This window comes from Crotalus tigris, unplaced genomic scaffold (assembly GCF_016545835.1).
Source record: "Crotalus tigris isolate CLP2741 ecotype Arizona unplaced genomic scaffold, ASM1654583v1 scf7180000019971.1508617, whole genome shotgun sequence".
In the NCBI taxonomy this organism is placed as follows: domain Eukaryota; kingdom Metazoa; phylum Chordata; class Lepidosauria; order Squamata; family Viperidae; genus Crotalus; species Crotalus tigris.
Genome location: NW_024097800.1, coordinates 1,342,499 through 1,363,250, shown reverse-complemented (window position 1 = coordinate 1,363,250; position 20,752 = coordinate 1,342,499). Strand labels below are relative to the sequence as shown.

The 20,752-nt window shown below is 35.5% G+C and overlaps 1 protein-coding gene across 5 annotated transcripts in view; it reads right to left on the bottom strand.

Moving 5' to 3' along the window:
* Positions 1-1,630: 1,630 nt before the first annotated feature.
* The window catches only part of MGAT4C (MGAT4 family member C), a 176,668-nt gene continuing 157,546 nt past the window's right edge, over positions 1,631-20,752 (bottom strand). For 4 of the 5 annotated variants that reach the window (XM_039365212.1, XM_039365213.1, XM_039365210.1 and 1 more), the window contains 3 exons: positions 15,244-15,390; positions 7,847-7,994; positions 1,633-5,329 (listed from right to left, as the gene is read on the bottom strand). In XM_039365212.1, coding sequence (XP_039221146.1) covers positions 4,173-5,329; positions 7,847-7,994; positions 15,244-15,390 — 1,452 coding nt within the window. In that variant the 3' untranslated portion in view covers positions 1,633-4,172. Of the gene's footprint in view, positions 5,330-7,846; positions 7,995-15,243; positions 15,391-20,752 lie in introns of all 5 variants that reach the window. The other variant, XM_039365209.1, reaches the window with a different exon arrangement.

Sequence of the window (20,752 nt, the reverse complement as noted above, 5' to 3'; positions counted from 1 at the left end):
ACATCTTTTTGCTGCCATTTTCAGTCATCCATAGCTGTCCTGTCCTGACATCCAGTGGGATGAAATTGGGGAAGAGTAATGTCACACCGAGGCTCACCCAAATACTATGTGTTTTTATGTATTTGAGAGAAAATGAGGGAGGGGAAGAGAAAACAAAGAAAGGTTCTTATGCATGTGAAAGAAACATGTGTGAGGGTGGATAGGCTGTATAACTGTAGGATTTTTTAAACTGGAGGTGCATTTATTTGTAAAAACAATCACAAATCATAGTTTTCTTTTAATTTGTAATGTCTTCCTTTCTTAGATTACTTTGCTGGCCATTTGGTTAATAAAAAATAATCCTCTCACTGATGCTTCAACTGTTGATGTTTGCAATAATGAAGTAGTGATAATCTAGTGAAATAGTTGAAGAAATCCCAATAGGCAATGGTCTATTCCCTCACTAGTACACCAGTTGTTATTTTGTTACACTCCCCCCCCAATGAATGGTCATTATTCATTGATTATATTCTAATATCAGCTGTACCCTTGGGGTCAATCCATGTGTATCAGCAGGAAGAAATTGGAACAGGCCTAGGCTATTGGCTGACTGCATCCCAATCTTTTCATTATCTTCTCTTTCTCATTTCCCTGTCTCCTTTAGCCACCATTACCAGTGTCCTTGGCTTTTTCTCATTCTTAACACTCCAAAACACTTTTGCTGAAAACAATGTTTTAGTCTGCATCTGCTACAAAGCATGTTCCTTTCAATTTATATGCAAACCAAATGACCTATGTACCAGTTTGGATGCAGACAATGCAAAATGGATGTTCTTTATATGCTAACATATAAACACATTTATCCTGCATTCTGTGAAGATCAAGTGTATACATAGCATGGCTAGCTGTCAAGCTAAATTAAGGCAAGCATAGAACCTACCACTACCATGAGATCTTCAAACCCTGTCAGTTGATTGAGAGTATGAAACTTTGAAAGAGGTTTTAAATCTTTCTGATTAGAGGGACAGAGTTTTTTCTTTTCTTATATTCAGATATGATACAGTAGTGGCCAAAATTGTGGAAACCTTTTGGGAAAAGTGTACACTAGAAATGTCACCTTTGGTTAAGTTTCCACCATTTTTCCTTGTAATTTCTTTAGAACTGTAGCCTTGTTCACTTAATAATACTATTTTACATTGCTTTCTGGGCAACCAGTCAACTCTTTGCACCGTTACTTTAATTTTATTACATTTTACAAGCTCACTAAATGAAAGGAAAAAAAAAACCAACCAACTTGATAACGATCACATAACACACTGACAAATGTCCTCCTCTCAGCTTCTATACATGACATCAATAACTGAATCCTACTGTGATCTGATTGGCTCATTGCCAAAACAAGATGACAACTGATTGGCTCTCTAAACACTCATGCTCATTGGCTACAATCAGATGAAGGAAAGCTAGCTGATATCAACCTAAGCAAGTTGTGCTTCCTTTTTCTGGTTATTTGGCTATAACCTTTCATAGAATACAGTACAGATAATTGAACAAGCTTGGTTGCATTACATTCTTGATTAAATTATCTTTCCATTGATATATAATTTTATGGTACTACTCCAAAAAAAGTGGTGTTATTAGCCATCAAACCTCAAAAATACACTTTTCCCAAAAGGTTTCCACAATTTTGGCCACTACTGTATGTATACCTGGGCAGATAGCTTCACTTGTAGAAATGCTAAACATTTTTTTTCTCTTTGTAGAGTAGTATAAACTAAAAAAAACTTAAATTTCAAATGGAGACTACTTTCCATTTTGTCAGTTAGATCAATATGAGAATGGAAATTCTTTATTGTTGTTTCCATAGTAATTTATCACTGCTGCTGTCACAACTGACATCAGTTATCACAATGAACATCACCTCCAACTTAAGGCTTCAGAAATGCCAATTTCACAGTCTGTGCACAATGACAACTACTTCTAGCTTAGTAGTATGAAATATCACTACAGTTTGTGTATGTGTTTTGGGAGTGGGAGGTTTAAGGAAAGATGTTAAGCTTATATATGAAAAACAACTCAGAAAGATTTGGGGAGAGGTTTATGAATTACTCTAGCAATTCCATAGAATAAAATCAAGATACTCCTATTTTTTTCTTATTTAAAACTTTATGGGAATTCATTCATAGCAAAAATTGGAATTTTTCGATCTAATAGCCATAGCATTTTTTTTCCTGTGCAATGGGAATGTATGTATAGAGCTATGAAATATGTGTCATGAAAAATCACAGAAATAAACAGAAGTCAAAAAAATTAAGAGCATCAGACAAACAGGGAAATATAATTACATGAAATAAAGAATGTCAGTCACTATAAGGAAAAACAAATAGCCTTAAGGCACATCATGAATGTCTGATCAAAGAATCACAAGTTTCCTTGTAGCAGAAAAGGATATACAGATGGTCACTACGTACAAAGGATTATGGTCACAGATGCAAAGTAAATTATATATTCCATGAATTAAACATGGGAGGGAAAAGGGGAATTCTCAAGATACAAATAATCCATGTCTTGTGGAGGTTGAGCAATGCTAAAAATTCTATAGAAAAGAAGACATGGAGTGGATCATGAAAAATATTTTTCATAACATACTATAATGAAAAATGCAGTCACCCATACACTTCCCTATTTATAGTTTGCAAAAAAGGTAAAGGGCACAAAATATTATTAAGACATACTGAAATGGAATGAAGCTATGCAATAGCACTATTGTGTATTTGTGACAATGCAAAAATCGGCAGGAATCCATTGTAAGCAGGGTGCTTATTTGATCAAATCCCACTCCCAATCCATTGTAAGCAGGGTGCTTATTTGATCAAATCCCACTCCCAATGCGTGAGACTGTCAGTTGGTGTGCTGGGACTCCTTGGTAGGAAATTCTGTAGAGAGATGTTATAGTTCAGCACCATAGCATATTTTGTGGGGAAAAAACACGTTTTCTAACATTATTCTATAATATTTCCAGTTTCAAAGCAGTTTGACTGGAATGGCTGGTGACAACCTTGGCCTAAATCATTGGCAATAAAACCTGGAGCATGGCTTCAAGGCATACCACATAGACAGCAAGTTTGTGCCTGGTCAAGGCTGGAATAGAACTGGGAATCTTAAGTTCTGAGGTTATAGAAAAGTGGTGATAGAAATATTATAACTAAAAAATAAAAATGTGGAATGTTAGTCAATATAAGGCAGGTTTTTATATTCACATACCTTATCATTGAGTATTTTGTTATATTTCTTATATTGAAAGAGAGGTTCCATATTTGTATTACAGCTCTAAATATTCCTGGGAATATGTGTGCATAACAAATCATTTGTAGAATTCATTGTGATCTCACATAATACATAATTCTTAATATTCTTGCATGTCTAGGTTCAGCTTACTAAAATCATTTGCATTCTACACAAGTGTAAAAATCATAGTTTTGCATAAAACCTTGAATAATATTTCACATAAAGGTATAGATCTATTTTGAACAATGAAAAGTGGAAATTAAAGATAGATGAAATTCAGTTACCCCATCAATTCAAGATAATAAATTGTGCTAGAATATGTAATGTTTGTAGAGAATTCAAGAATACTTACTGCAGTTTACAGGATAAGTACAGATTTATAACCAATTGTGTAATTTCAAATGTAATTTCAACATATCTTTTTTTATAATGCTCACAGTAGAGAACATCAGCTGTATTAACAGGACTTCTTTATCAAAATTATCTCAAAACAAGCCACCAACCACTGTACAGATACAAACCACCACATTTTTAATTCACACATGAACATGAGGGAGTTAAATTCCTTTGACAATCTATGGACATAAGCCCACAAAATCCTTAAATTGTACAATGTCAAAAACACAACCAGTCCTTCCCAAAGGGGAAAAGAGAAGAAACAACAAAGAAGTGGATCTGTGTTTGAGTGATGGACAAAACTTGTTTACACTTTCTATAAAATTCAGACATTCCAACAAATACTTTGAATATTGCCTCACTGAACTAGTAAAAACTAGATTGCTTTTATTTGTTTTGTGATTTCCAGATTGCCAGTATCTGTAGCAAAAAGATTGGGAAAAAAAGTCATTTCATGGCACTATTTCATTGGATTTTGGCAATGGTATATTCTGTTGCTGTTGATTTTCCTATTGACTTGGTAGCTGTGAAATCCATATGCTAATGCTTCTAATGATCAACCATTCCTTTTGGCTTTTGGTAACAAGTATTCTCATGCAGTTAATATCAAAAATAACTTTGTGCTCCACACCTATGATTTCCAAATTTCCATTTTTAAATTCTCCTAGTCTCAGGAAAGTAGTACATTGCCTTTCCTTTTTGCCCCCAACAGTTTTTTCCCCAACTTCCAGAGCACCATGATGCAGAACATCATTTTGTCGGTCTTCAGTACCAGTGACAACTTTGATTCTGTTAATTTTAAGAGGCCTATCAAAGACAACGACATAAAAATCTCCAGTTGAGGGTGCTTTCGCCCAGAAGTATTCATCCACACTACTATATGCCTTGCTCGCCTCATAATTCTCAAATACATTCATATTGGTATGCAAGTTGGCAGGAGGGTTATCTGGAAGGTCAAATGAATCCTCTTCAAAGTCATCATCTTTTAATTTATTTTCAGCTCCTTTGTAAGATGAGTAATATCCCATGTGCTGAAAAAGGGATGGTTTGAAACGTATGACATCCTTTTGAGCCAACAGCCCACGGAAATGTATCAGCAACCAATCACAAGGCATTTCCTGGTAGAACATCAATAAAAAATGAGCCAGGCGAGCGAGATCATGGGAATGATACAATTTCCCAATGTAACCCAACTTGGAAAATTCTAAAGTTACCCAGTAGGTTCCCTCTCGTGAAGTTATGACTTTTTTAATAACAGTCAAAAAGTTTTTTGCACATCGAACATCATCTTCTAACATTACATAATAATCAGAAAGGTTAGCACAAAAGTTAAGCAAGAATGCATAGTCAACATTTTGCTTGGAACGAAATTTCACCCGGTCTTCTGGATCATTGTAATTTCTCTTAAGCCCATCCAAAGCTGGATAATATTCTTCTGGTGTGTGGATTACCATTAATCTGCCAGCAATTACATGATGGGCAAATTTCTGTGAAATATCTTGAACCATGTTATCACACCAGGTGGAGTCAAATTCTGCCAGATGTACTACCACAGCAATTTCTTTCAGTTCTTCATAACTTGACTGCTCAAATATGGACTTGATTGTCTCCAGCAAATAATTCCCTTTTTTCCGTTTGACTGAAGATAATCCAATGGTAAGATATCCTGAATAATAATAACAAAAAAAAATATTTTAAATTCTATAGAACTGAGCAATAAAAGCAAATTTGGTTCTTATTCATAACAAATGATCTGGAAGATAAAAACATAACCAAGAAATAATTGTGCATGTCCAGCAGGACGTTTCCCTTTTTGCCTTTGTTGCTTTGGAAACAATCCTCCTTGCATATATCTCTTAGTGAACATTTTGCTTTGTCTGCCCATCCATCCATCTCCCTATCTCAAAAAATACAGGGCCTCTTACAGTTCAAGTGGTGGATTTTTAGACTGTATGTGTTCTAGTGGGTGAGCTAAATTATGCTAAAATGTCTTCCATTGAAAGTGATGGGATTTTAATTGTACTTAAGTCTATCTGGATTCATGTAAGAATATATTTTGAATTAGCCTTTCAAAATTGCTTGGGAGACATAATTTTGTCACTTTGAATTCAAAGCACCACAACTGATAGTTTTATAAACCATATCTTCTCTATTGCATCTGGTATGTTTGCCTTATCATTTAAGGAGAAATGAGGGCACATTTCTAACAAGCAGTGAAAGCAGTTGCTGTTGTATCAAAATTACCACTTGGTAAATGTGGATACAGAACCTGGGGATGGTTGCTCATGCTCATCCAAACAAACAAAGATCTATTTTTAAGAGCCTGGAAACAAAGAAGAGTTAAGAATCCCCTTAATTTCTACAAAGTTTTAGCTATTTATAAGCTCTCTCTCTCTCTCTCTCTCTCTCTCTCTCTCTCTCTCTCTCTCTCTCTCTCTCTCTCACACACACACACACACACACACACACACACACACACACATGATAGCTGTCTCTATATAGCTATCATTATTAAAATACAGCATGCAAGTTCTTTGAACAAGCCAGAACTAACAATGGTGCTTGTAGTGCTTTGTTCATCCCAGGAGAAAAGTCATAAAAGAACTCAGCTGGCAAAACCTATCATTTCCTGATATTCTTTTAATTTCTATCATTTTTCTTTCTTCCATTTTTGTTAGGTAGCCACTAACTGTGCCTCAGGATAGAAATCCCTGAAAGAAAGATAAGTTTATGTCCATGTATATAACCTGGTGGCCTAGTTCTGATGGAATCTCTCTCTCTCTCCCCCTCTCTCTGTCTCTCCCCCTCATTCTCCTTTCATCAACTAAAGACCCTTCCCCTCTTTCTTGCCTAGAAAACAACCTCTCTTTTTATTCTCAGATTCCAAGTTAAGCTGTGACCTTCAATATGCTGAGATGTTCCCTGCTTAGCATTTAAATATGTTTATGTGGTGTTAATGTAATGCAACATCTTTAAAATCTTTACTTTTTTCTTTGCTGTAGCAAGAAATTTAAAACTACATCTGTACATTTCTTTCTTTGCTATAGCAATAAGCTTTGGGATTTTTCTCCTTCACTACTGTAACAAGAAGCTACATCTTTTAATATATTTTTTTGCTTGCTTACTTTTACTTAGTCTATGGCTAAATTCTCTGTATGTTCCATTAAAGAAGACCACTTCTCAAATTCCACTACTTCCTTTTTTTGAACTTGCATTCTCTTTCTCTCATTGAATGCAAGATATTCCATTCCCCATAGATAGTTAACTGCTCAAGTTCTCTGGGTTTGCATTTGGACTGCAATTATTTAAGAATGCTGGCTTAAGCTGTTAATAGTATCTATTGAATACCAAAGGATTATTTGATAACATTATATGGTTTTTGCATCAAATATTTTTCAATACAATATACTTATGGATTATTAATTATAGCTTCTGATGAAGTCTTCATTACTTTATTTTAGAATTCCAGATTACATAAACTCATTTATAAGTCTCTGGATCCTAGAGAGAAATGATGTGATGTGGTAGGTCTTTTTTTTATATATATATATAATGGGCCAAAATATGATTTGTTTGCTTTTGCTTTAGAATTTTGTATGCATCTACTGATGATAGTTTGGAAACATAGTTAAGCCTTAGCAAATTCTGGCAAGTTGAGGTTGATTCATTTTTATTTTTATTTTTTTGGTTAAAAAAAGAATGACTTGTTGCATTGGGTAAACTAGCTTTTCTGCCCTAATTCACCTGTATGATCAGGTACTTTGTGGGAGCAATATATGATTTCATGAGCAAAATTGCTATTAGTTGCTTAATGAGAACACGTTTCCCAGAATATCCTTCTGGAAGAAAGCAATGTCAAGCTGCTTCAATACAGCTAGCAAGCATGTCCAGGGGTCCCCCAGAAGTTGAGCTCATCTTGAGGACATATTTACTTTTATACCATGTAAAGATCAAATTCTAGGCGGATTCAAAGGGTGTTCCCCTGTTAAGTGAGATTACAGAGCCCTTTTCATTCTCTCTTCTTTTGGATTGCATATAAGCTTTTTATGTTCTGTGAAAAATTTAATGGCATTGCTCTCTAAAAAGCTGATGAACTTACTTCTGCAACATTTTCTTTGTGACATTTAGAGTAGATAAAAAAAACTATTTGTTGTTAAGAAAATGGAAAAAATCTGTTACTTACTTTTTCTTAGTAAAGGTGTACCAGCCAGATAGCGATAGGAAACATTTATTGATCCTGAGAAGTTGGACAGATCTTTAAAACTGTGAACATACCGCTCTGAATTTAATTGATGCGTTGCCGTATCTCTGATTAACTGCTTATCTCCATTCTAAAAGTTGAAAGAGAAAAGAAAAAACAAAATAAAAGATACACAGCATAACTATTGTAAGAAGTGGAGGGAAAAAATCTAACAATATGAACAATATCTTGTTTTATTTATCTGCTTCAGTCTTTACATTTATTCCAGTTATAGACATGTTTAACATGGCAGTTCCAAATGAAGACATTATCACTGACATCCAAAGCATCATTAATCAAATTGAGCCAAAATTTGATAATGAATGCGGAGAATGGAAATTCATATTTATAAATATGAATCTGTACTGGCATGCTGGACCAAGATACAAAATGGATACTATATTTTCCTCATCTCTCCACTATTTTAAAACATTTCCTCTGATTTTATAAGCACTCTTTTTTCCCATTATGCCACAGTTATCAATTAAAACTAGGTACTATTCAAATCAATAGTATTGGAGATTTATAACACTCAGTTTCCATGATATCTGAATACTTAACAGTTTGTAGAGTTGGAAATGAATGTTTGCTTAGTCCAGTGTTTCTCAACCTTGACAATTTTAAGGCATGTGGACTTCAACTCCCAGAATTCCACAGCCAGCATTGCTGGCTGTGGAATTCTGGGAGTTGAAGTCCACATGCCTTAAAATTGTCAAGGTTGAGAAACACTGGCTTAGTCCCTTTTCAGATTCAAGATCAGGAATGTCCAGGAGGTAGAAGGTGTTGGATCCTATGTATTACTGTGCCACACTTACTAACTTACCTCTTTACTCCATTTCTAAAATTAATTACAATTATTTTTGTATAGCTGATTGGTGAGAACTGTCTGTTCTATGATCCTCTAGGAAATGTTTCCAGAATTGAAAGGGCTGTAGTCATTGTTGTTAGACTTCTCTAAGCTGGGTCAACAAAAAACATCAAGAATAGGTTTCCAAGACATGAAAGCTCAGATAAATTGGTTGATTATAAAAAAGGTAAATAAGTCATTGTTTAAGAATTCTAGTGATTTTTGTGAATGAATGCAAGATTTGTTTACAGTGAAAATAAAGTTCAGATTCTCCTTACAGGGTTTTTTTTTTTTTTTTTTGCCTGCCCAGGCAGTCAAATAATCTAGAAGCTTATCTTTTTTGAACAAGGACACTTTTCATCTGACTCTTGTTTTGATAATAAACTCAACTAGTATCAGGATGTTTGTGTTCATTTGATGAACAGCTCTCCAAACAATAATAACATCAACAACAGCACATTATGGCCTGAACATATCTGAGATAAAATGATATGGCCTGTCTTAGTGCATGGGAGAATAATCCCTGGAACAGAGAGGACACCCTCTGTGATCAATGACATGTGCTATCTAAAAGATCAAAGACAAAACACTATAAGCATCTAGATATTTAAAAGGTGGTTGATGAGGGGCCGGAGTGCAACAAACAACTGTTCTTGTTGTTAAAGCCTTGACACAGTGGCAGGTAGGTATAGGTAGTTCTCAGGTATGGAATTACCAAAAATTGTAAGGAGAAAGCAAGTAATGTTAAATACTCCAAAATGTAATGGGTTAGAATCCAATCCCTTTTGTTTGAGAATAATGAACTCTGCCTATTTTTTTTTTTTTTTTTGCTTTGGTAACAGACTGAAGTTGTTTGTTTAGAACTGTCACATTTATTAATTTTGATTTCTTTGAATCAATGGCAAAGAATCACAGGAGCCAATAGTATTTCCTCTATGAGACCAGAAGACTGCCAAAAGTCATAATTCTGTCCGTCCGTCTATCTATCTATCTATCTATCTATCTATCTATCTATCTATCTATCTATCTATCTATCTATCTATCTATCTATCTATCTATCTATCTTAGGTATTAACTCGATACTGTCTAGCAGTTTAGTGCATTTTTCCTGCAGTTGCACCCAAAGTTATAGGAAAGAGGGTAGTGGATGTTACATTAGTAGCGGAAAATTGAGAAATTTAATGGATTTATGAAAATGACTAAGTTTGTATAACAAGGGAAAATCAAGGGTTGTATAGGGATTGTAAAATCAATAAGATTCTGATTTCTAGGATTAAATTAGGTTAAAGGATAAAGTCTTATCTGTTACAAACCTCTGACTTCAGAAGACAGCAAGATAAGAGCTCCTGTAAATGGGAAAATTGATTGACTCCAAATCGCATGGAACTTGAGTGTTTAGACTGAAAATAAAAGTTTAAAAATTCTTCTTATGACACAGTTGAGATAGAAGGAGGTCCACTCAGTTGCCCAACATGCCATGCTAAAACAACGTGAATGTCTCCATATGGAAGTCCCATGAGTTCACTCCAGTCTGATGTGGTCTTTTCTCCTTCAAGGCCATCTCTGATAGTCAATATTTCATTATTTAGCTAAATAATCATAAATTAAAATGTTGTTTTGCAATATGGTTATTGTTATTATTCTATTCTGTGTGGATATTTTGAATGTTAATTAATGTTTCATTTAATTAAGTCAGAGTGCTCAATGTACCCCTGGCTTTTTACTACAGATTAATAAAAAGAGAGTAATATAATACTTTTATTGTAAAATCTGCTTTCTCCTACTCCTGGAAATTAAGGCTAGAAGCTTGGATCTCAGATTTTCTTTGAAATAAGCACTGCATGTGATTTCACTAATACAAAATTTGATTGTGTGAACAATGCTTCCCTGTGATTCATCTATCTCTTCTGTATAAGTGCCTTCTTTAATGCATCTCAAAGCTAGGTTTCCTCTACCAGTATTCTGGTCTATGTCTCAGGGGATATTCATGCAAAAGCTACTTTGTTGCAATTTCACAAAGGAGCTCTTGCACTGAATTTTAGTCCTTTTTCATGGAAGTTTAATGTGGTTAATGCTGGTAAGCAGTTTTAGTCATAGTGCATGCCTGGAAACAAGAGAAATTTAAATACACTTAAAAATTCAAAGAAGTCAATGTCCTTGCATTTTGTCTGCATCTTTTGAAAAGACTCAGCAGTAATGCAATCTATTTCCAATTTCTGACAGCTGTGTGTCTTCTCACCTCTTCCTTTGTCTCTTAGCTGCCTGTGCCAATTTGTTTTTTCTCCATACCTTTCCCAAGGGAAGATTACAAAGTAAACTGAACTTCTTTCTTGTTCTCTCCTCTCTCACTGAGTCACTCTGAAAAAGGTGACTGGGAATTTACCAAAGAAGGAGGTGAAGCAGAAAATTTGATCATGAAAGGGGGGAGGGTTACTAAATATTTTCCAGCTATGTTCTGACATCAAATGTCTATATTCACTCTTGTTTGACATGACCTCTCTACTTATTTATAAACTGCTCATTCTTTGAAGGATATATATTGGTAGGTTATATTAATTAATTAAGATAAAACAATAGGACCAAGTGTAATACATAATGAGCTAAAGTGAAAGATATATTACATATGTCTCACTGACAGAGAAGCAGTGAAGGGGCAATAGCATGTTTAGAAAAAGGACTTAGAAAAAGTGAGTGATTAAAATCAGGTCTTCATCTGGCATAAAAGGCAAATATTGTTAACATTAGGAAGGTCATTCTAACTTGTGTTGCACTTCTATTATCACTGCCTCAATCACTTTCATGTGTTCATTCAGGGTCCTGAGGATTACACATCTAAGTACAACTGGAAAGTTTTAAAATGTTTGTTGTTTCCTATGCTTTTAGATTTCAAATACCAAAGCTTTTAGAAAACATAATGAAACCATTTATCTTCTTTATTAATCAGAAGACAAATAATATAATGGAGAAATCAGAAGAGCTGAGAGCTGTGATCATAAAGAGAAAAAAAGGAAAACAAAGAAACAAGCAAAGAAATCAAAAGCTTGATTTCTAACAGTGGTTAGAATGCAGAACTGCAATACTGCAGCTGCCAGCAGTTCGGCAGTTCAATTCTCACCAGCTCAAGGTTGACTCAGCCTTCCATCCTTCCAAGGTCAGTAAAATGAGGACTCAGATTGCTGGGGCAATATGCTGACTCTGTAAACTGCTTAGAGAGGGTTTGTAAAGCACTGTGAAGCGTTATATAAGTCTAAGTGCTAGTGTTGTTGCTAAAGTTCAACATCTATACTGGATCTATTTACAAATGAAAATAAACGATTAATTATTTTAATCATGGTTTGTTGAATAAGCTAAAAACAAGACAGATGAGCAGGATAATCATTTGGCCAATTCCTGATTTGTTGTATATCCTTTCTAAGGCAATCTTGCCTTGAACCTCTGTGGATTGATTACAGGTTTGTTGCAAAACAAAACTAACCTATCAATAAGCTATGATTTCCTGTTCACCTGATACACTAAACTAGAAGTAGGAAAAACACATTGTTTACAGGGAGCTGTAACTGATCCAATATCATATTTAGCTGAACTTTTTAGTAATGTTTTGCAGAAAAAATGACAATGATGTCATAATATCATTGATTCATAATGTCCCACAGCTAGCTATAGCAGTTCTTGAAGAAACATTGCAGAGAAACATTAAGGAAAGGTAGGAGAGTTTCTTCTTTTTCTAAAAAAAATTGTAAAACTTGGTAGGAAACAATGTGTCTGTATTCTGACATTTGAATTTTGGTGGGTTGGTAGCTTTATGAAAGCTATAAAAATCTGATCTGATTATTTCTAAAGGTACTTTGCTGTTCAATGTGAATTCAGAATGGATCAAAAATTATGTATGAAATTAAGTGATAAAAAACATCAAAGCAAAATAGAAATTCTCAATCTTTACCTGCTTGTGGTCTGCTTAAACTATAATTTGTGTTCCTACCTATAGTCAACAGAAACTTGGTTTCATAATATATTTAAATGCATTCTCTGAATGGGCCTTAAAAATCTCAGGAGAATTAGACAAGCAAAGCTGAGACTTGGCAATTAAATGTATCAGTTTTGTTTTAAAAGAAACAATGAGGGACAAACCTTTTTTATTATTTAAAAAAAGACAAATTAAGTGTAAGACATCATGCCATCTGGGAAGTTCACATAAAGATCTGAAAACAAGCAAAATAGAAATAGCATAAAATGCAATAAATAGAAAGCAACAGGATGCACCTAGAGGATCTCGAGTAATTAGCAAACCAAAAGTGAATCAATGAATGTGACAAAAACATGATATAAACCAGATCAAATTGAATCACAAGTGAGAGGGTGTGAATAAATAAAATCTTACAAAATATTTTAATACAAACAGTGCCGTTAGAAGAAGCTATATTTCAAAACCCTAAAATGGCTAAACAGGGAATTTTCTTACTTGTAAAAAGAAATGTGATTAAAATTGGAATATTCATCTACCAAAGCAAATTTTGTCAGTGATAAAATCTGTATCAAATCAAACATGAATTATAGTCAGTTGGAAAAGGTATTTTGATTAAGTCAAATGGTCCTTAAAAAAAAATCAGATTCTCTAGAAGTCTCCCATGCAAGAAGGAACGATAGAAGTCATTTTTGACTGTATGGTTGTGAACATCAAATTATTACCCATCAATTCCATATCTTTGGCTGGCAGAGAAATCTAGCTACATGCTGTTGAAAACAGAATGGTGGTATGGACAAACTTTTGACCTAAGTCTGCAAGCAATTTATATGTTCCTTGCCCTGATATTTCTTACTGGGTCTGAATTTTTTTTTTTTGAAGGAATCCAGTTTCTGAGAAAGAAGAACATATTTACAGCAGCATATGGAATTCTATTTCCACCGTGCTACAACTTCTGACCAATAGTAACCTTCATTATACTGAATATGGATTCTTAGGGTGATACCAGACAACCCTTGACCAGCTGAGCCATTCTTTCAGAGATACTTCCTTATCTAAACAGGGAATCTGAATGACCATGGGAGGGTAAAAAGGCAGTGGGAACAGAAGTGATTTCTGACTTCCTGCTGGCTTCCACACTGAATTTTCTACTGGGAAGTTGAAAAGCAGCATTATAAATCTTTCCCTTTCCTTTCTGTTTCTCTTTCTCTCTCCCTTCCCAGCAGACAGGTAAGTGATTGCTGCTGGGTATGGGAAGAGCCATAGGCAGTGGTGGGATTCAGCTGGTTCGTACCACTTTGGCAGAACCGGTAGCTATTTTTTTGTTGCCCAGGCCCAGAATGGACTTCTGGAAGTGGCATCCACACAGAGAACTGGTTGTTCACATATTTGAATCCCACCACTGGCCATAGGATTGCAACAGTGGCTGGGAAACTGGGAAAATGTCATGGAATATATAAAATAAGCATTATATGATACAGCCCAGCAACCCCAAAAACAGATACAACTTCCCCGAATTTCATTCCTTTGGGTGCATAATTGAGTTAGCCTATTTGCAAGTGTATTGATTTAAAAACTGTTGCCCTGTGATGCATTGTTTCACACAATTCAAGTTATGGAAATGAGAGGTTTAGCATTATATAGATTTGCTGTTCCATTTGTACTCAAAAAATCATGCGGGAATAAGGTTCTAACAAAGACTGTTATATTTGTCTTATTTCATCTTTTTGTCAGTTTCATTTGTAGTCAAAAAATCATGTGGGAATAAGGTTCTAACAAAGACTGTTATATTTGTCTTATTTCATCTTTTTGTCAGTGCACCCTTTCCTCATTTAGTAACTGCAATTTGTTCCAGTGATTTTGTTGTTAAGCAAAATGGTTGCTAAGTTAACATGTGACCAGGGAGGGGGGAGACGAGGGAGGGAGACTGTGAAGATTGCTGGTTGCTCTCATCTAATTCAGGCAAAACTCTCTCATGCAGCTATGCCAGCATTATTGTGACTCCAGCATGCACTGTTGTTAGGCACAGAAATTTGGTTATGAGTCTGCACATTGGTCAGAAAATGATTTTTGTTTTACTATGGTTTATTACTGGTTTATTGCAAACAGTTACTGAGGTAGTGTGGTTGTTAAACAAGGAGCTGGTATAAATGCCTTTTTTTCTCCCTTACTAATGTTGCTGCACAGAGATTTGATTTGAGGATTTGACCAAATTTATAAAGGGAAATGCCTTTCCAAAATGGACTGACAATTTGAATCAAACCATTGAATTAGGTGCCTCTAAATTAATTCAGTGATTTGGAAGGGCTTTGCTAACAATATTTAAAAATCCAGATCAAACTAATTGCAATTTGAATCAGATCATCAACTGAAAATTTAAATTAAACCAGAACTCTTTCTTTACACTACCCTAGACAATTCATTTTTTCCTTTGGAGTTTTGCACTTTATTTGCTTTTGTTTAGAAAGTCTGCTTGTTTTTGTTATCCTGTGCTATTAAAGAGCAATTAATTCTATATAATATCCAACTTACCAAGACATAGCTATCTTCAATGTATAAGTTCAAGAACAACAAGCAAATGACAAGGACTCCTAGAAAGGATACAGCGGATCGTTTGCGCAAGCACCTCATTTTGTCCCAAAGCTTCAATGTACATCTCACATGGAGATATAGCACCTCCTAAGGGAGAAAAACATAGTAACATTTGATTGGGGGATTTCGCTATTGCTGGAAATTTGCTTTTTTGATTACATTTTTAACAAAGTAAATAAATAAATTCATTTCCAGGTTGTAGTTATTCCATAATACTCACTATCTTGGAAAGGCTTGGTAGGAGTTTTTGTTTTAATCTGTTTCCTTTTTAAAACATGTTTCTAGTCATTTTAACTGATTTTTAAAATTTTTTTTGGCTAAAATGATCTATCAGTTGTATTTTCTATCTTGGATAAAATAAGGAATACAGTACTCCAGATATGGAAATAATTGCCTGGAATTTCTACACAATCATCATGAAAACCAATCTAAGAACAATTTATGTTCATTTTTTTCATAGAAGACTATAATATGGGGCAGATTACATGTTATATAGAATGTAAACTTTTAAAATTGTTATTGTTGTTTGTCTGTTTAAATGGAAAACAACCTTTGCAGCCTGCTGGTTTGACATACAGAGTGGTTAGATAATTTAGTCAAATTACATTGGAAGGAAACAATATGTTAGTTAAAGGAAATTATCAAGGAAGTGAATAATGTAATTGACATGTTATGATTTTTCTACAATGACGTTGTAATAATTGCTTTTTTACTAAAAATATCATTTATTAGTAATGCTTTAAAAATCTTGTTAGTTTCTAAATAACCCATTTGGGTGGTTGATGCTTTGAAATAAATGCTGTACAATACACATGATATTGGGGTGTCAAACTGCAGGCCCGTGGACTGGTTTCATCATACTGAAGCCATGCCCACCCCATTGCCAGTAATGCAAAAAGAGTTGCGATACATCGCGGCATGTCACATGATGTGGCGAGTTTGAGCCCGTGTTCTAAAATATGAGCTTGGGAAAAAAAATATGGCTGCTTTAATAATTTAAGCAAAGGTGCTTTGAATCTGCTCTCATACATTGTGAAGACTTTTCAAAGCACAAGTAAAGTTCTACAACTCAATAATACTCTAAGAGATTTTGCTGCAATTAAAATATCCTGGCTTATCAAATTATTAATGAGTGGTGCCAATTAAAGTGGATTGCATTAGCTGCTTCACAAGTTAAAAAGTCTAATTCATGTTTCAAAGGTGAAAGTGCATTGCCATTTTATTCATGCTGTACAGGAAAAATAAAAGTGTATAACCCTATAGATATATATGGAGATGGTAAACAAATTCACATATTTATGTACAATACATTACATTAAGTACAATATCTGAAAGAAAATAATTCCAAAATGCTGAGTTTCAAAAATAAAATAAAAAATAAGATGTTGGTTATATCTAGAATGGCAATACATTTTGTTGAAAAAAACCTTTCCTAACTTCATTACTAATTGTTCTGAAATCACTAGATGGCAGTATGGACTTATAGTTGTTGTTTCTGCAACTATGTTACCTCTTTACAATTAGGTTACAAAAATGCATCATTTCATTTTTTTTCCATTAACACATTTTAGACCAAATCTGATTTAACACTTTTCCTCTCAAAATAAACTTACAAGATATTAAAAAGGTTACATCAGAATTCAAAACTGATGTGGATTTTTTTCCATCTGGGTGAGAAAAAAATATAAGGCAAAGACAAAAGCTGTCTGCTCACTAAAAAGGCTGTTTCCAAAATTCACTAACTATGTGGCTGCATATGCCACAGAAATAGAACAGTGAAAATAATTTATTTGAAATTATGTATTGCATTTTAGAGAAATTAATTATGCACACTTTACAAGAAAACAGACAAAAAGAATAAAACAGGAGGAATGAAAAGATAAGCAGTTTTACAAAATATAAATATTATTTCACCTCCAAATCTGTGAAAAAAGATGCAACACAATAAGCCTGGCTGAATAAGAGATACAATTTTATTAATTAATTTGGAGATTCTTTAGGGGAGATATGTACGTTCATTCATTCATTCATTCATTCCATTTCTACACTGCCAATCTCTATTAAAATAACAGACTTCTTTCTTTTCACTTGTTCTGCAGAGGTCCATACTACTAAAAGTTAAGGATGGAGAATGTCTCCTCACTTTTCTAAGTTCCTCCTGCTTGACTCAAAGTATCAAATTTATAATTAAAAGTTATCTTTGTTCCATACTGTTGATTTACCTTAAAAAGTATGTCTAAAGCTTCTGGTTACAGTAATCTTTGTCATTAAGGAAGTTGTCACATTTAAAGGGTGATCCAACTGTTGGATCACCACAAGTCAATGAGATAAATTTAAAAATGCATATACATCAGAATTCTGCTACAACTGATCAATTACCTATCTGGTCCACCAATCTGTTCCCATAGTGACCAAGTGTTCAAAGTAGGATACTAACTGCACTGTTTTTTATTTATTAATTAATCACATTTAAAATAAAAAGAAAGAGAACCAGCAAGCAATAAGAGAAAGCAAAAATAGTATAGAATAATATTGTTCTATATTGTATACAGATGTATAAATATCTGTAAGTAACAAAGGAATTCCCAAAGTTGTACAGATGGAACAACACATATTTACTAGAAATTAACTATAAAGAAACATTAAGTATATTATACAATTTTAACAATGTAGCAAGAATCTAGATCCCTGAGCTGAGTGCCAATTGTCATTTAAGATGCAAAAAAAGAGAAAAGAGAATAAGGGCAAAGAAAATTACTAAAAATCCTGTAGATAAATATACTTTCCAACTTCTCCTTTGTTGTACTCTGATTAATGTACAATGTTTATAGACTTTAATTATATCAATTGATATTCTAAGGCAGAGGTCCCCAACCTTTTGGGCACTAGGGACCAGTTCCGTGGAGAGAAGTTTTCTGCGGACCGGAGGGGGGCGTGGTTTTATGTACTGCCTGCATCCCACGGATGGGGCTTTGCTTGTTTGTGTGGCCCTGTTTCTGGCATGCTGCAGTCCAGTACTGGTCCATGGACCGGGGGTTGGGGACCCCTGTTCTAAGTTCCCAATACTAAAAATTTCTAGTAATCACTGAAGCTCTTACCCTCCATAACTTTCAAATCAGATCAACGAGTATCCAGCTATGGAATTCCCTTCAGATTAATGGAGGAAACAGACACTGTTTCTTAATTCAAACAGGACAGAGGCACCTGAACTTTAATAATTGTGTCACTTCATTCCTGGTTGTTCTGTGATTTTTTTAGCTTGGCTCCTTTTCCAGAACCAAATGGAGGCTTTTAGACAAGCTATTTGGGAAACATTCAAGTAAAATGCATGGCATTAAAATGTGTGTTAACGGAGAGCTTGTGTCTGTCAGCTTTTCTATAATGCTAAAGTAATTACAAGATAATCTTAGCTCTAAAACAATATGCACATTAAACACATTTGCTAATGTTCTTAGCTTTTAAAAAAGTAATAACTTATAAAATTAAAACTACCCCCCCCCAGAATACTGGTTACTAACAATGCACAGTATTTGCTTCCTCGGTGTCACTTTGGATATATATCTTTATACTTTATGGTTCAGTCTCATGCTCTGGTTAGATGAGGTCATTATCTAGAGGAGCTGATGCAAGCAGACCTTCCCCATCACTCATATACAAGGACACATTTTCTTCTGATTCCAATAGAGTATAGTTCAGCTCTAGCATGTTGCTGCATCTTCTTCTATGACACTATTTAGCAAACCTGTTTGTCACATCTATGGAGCCATCAAATTGCACTATCTATCTTGCATTAAAATGCTATTTAGAAAATATGGGTGGTGCAAAGGTAATGCAGTACTGTCTGGTTACAGTTCATATAATGCATTTTATTGTTTGGGAAGCATTGGTTGTTAACAAGATTACTATCAAATATGATGGATTTTTTTTTTACAATGTACAGTGTACAATTTTCTTAGATTTTATCAGAACAGATAATCTGACTAATTATGAAGATTTTTTTTTAAAGGTTATAATCTGTGGGAAACTTAGTGCTGAGTTTGTTTTCTTGCAGACATTTCATTATCCAACCAGGTAACTAGAAGGTGCTAGAACAGTGGTTCTCACCCTTCCTAATGTTGCGACCCTTTAATACAGTTCCTCATGTTCTGGTGACCCCCAACCCCCGATCCAGCTGGCCGGGGGCTATCAAAAACTTGACCAAAAAATAAAGAGGAAAATTTGAGAAAGTATAGGTAGTCCTCGAGTTACAACAATTCGCTTAGTGACTGTTTGAAGTTACAACAGCACTGAAAAAGCGAATTATGATAATTTTTCACACTTATGATTGTTGCAGCATCCCCAGGGTCATGAGATTTACATTCGGATGTTTGACAACTGATTCATACTTATGACATTCACAGTGTCCCAGGGTCACGTGATCAATGGCCAGGGGGCGTGGCCAGCTGATCACTCAGATTGCAGAGTGCCTGTGGGGGGGAATCTGTGGGTCTCTGGGATGGGACTAGGGTAGGTGCCTGCCTTCCTTCCCTCCCTTCTCTCCCCTTGTCCCTTCCTTTTCTTCCTTTCCTTCACCTCCCTCTTAGTCTCTTCTCTCCTTTCCCTCCCTCTCTCCCATTGTCCCTTCCTTCCTTCTTTTCTTCCTTTCCTTCACCTCCTTCTTAATCTCTTCCTCCCCTCCCTCTCTCCCATTGTCCCTTCCTTCCTTCTTTTCTTCCTTTCCTTCACCTCCCTTAGTCTCTTCCGCCTTCCCTCCCTCTTTCCCATTGTCCCTTCCTTCTTTCCTTCCTTTCCTTCATCTCCCTTAGTCTCTTCCTCCTTCCCTCCCTCTTTCCCATTGTCCCTTCCTTCTTTCCTTCCTTTCCATTGTTCCTTCCTTCCTTCCCTCTCTCATTGTCCCTTACTTCCCTCCCTCTTTGTCCCTTCCTTCCTCCCCCCTCCGTGCCCAGGAAGGGACAAGGGGAGGGGGACAGGCTGCCAGAGGCAGAGGAGAGCTCTGCCCAGTTCACTTGCTCAGCTTTGCCAGAAAACATGCAGCTTGCTAAGTTAGCAGAAGCCCCAGGATCAGTGCCGGGCTACAGCTGATTCACGCTTCTGCTAAATTAGCAAGCGGCATGTTTTCTAGCAAAGCTCGAGCAAGTTTGCTGGGCAGGAGCCAAGGAGAGCTGCTACAGCTGACCTGCTTCTTGGCTGCTCTGCAGAAGCACAGATCAGTTGTAGAGGTTTGCCCCGATCTTGGACAAGAGGGAAGGAAGGAAGGATGGAAGGGACAATGGGAGAGAGGGAGGGAAGGAGGGACAAAGAGGGAGGTGAAGGAAAGGAAGGAAGGAAGGAAGGAAGGAAGGAAGGAAGGAAGGAAGGAAGGAAGGGACAATGGGAGAGGGAGGGAAGGAGGAAGAGACCAAGAGGGAGAAAAGGAAAGTTCCAGCCAGCAGAGGCTTGGCAGCCCGGC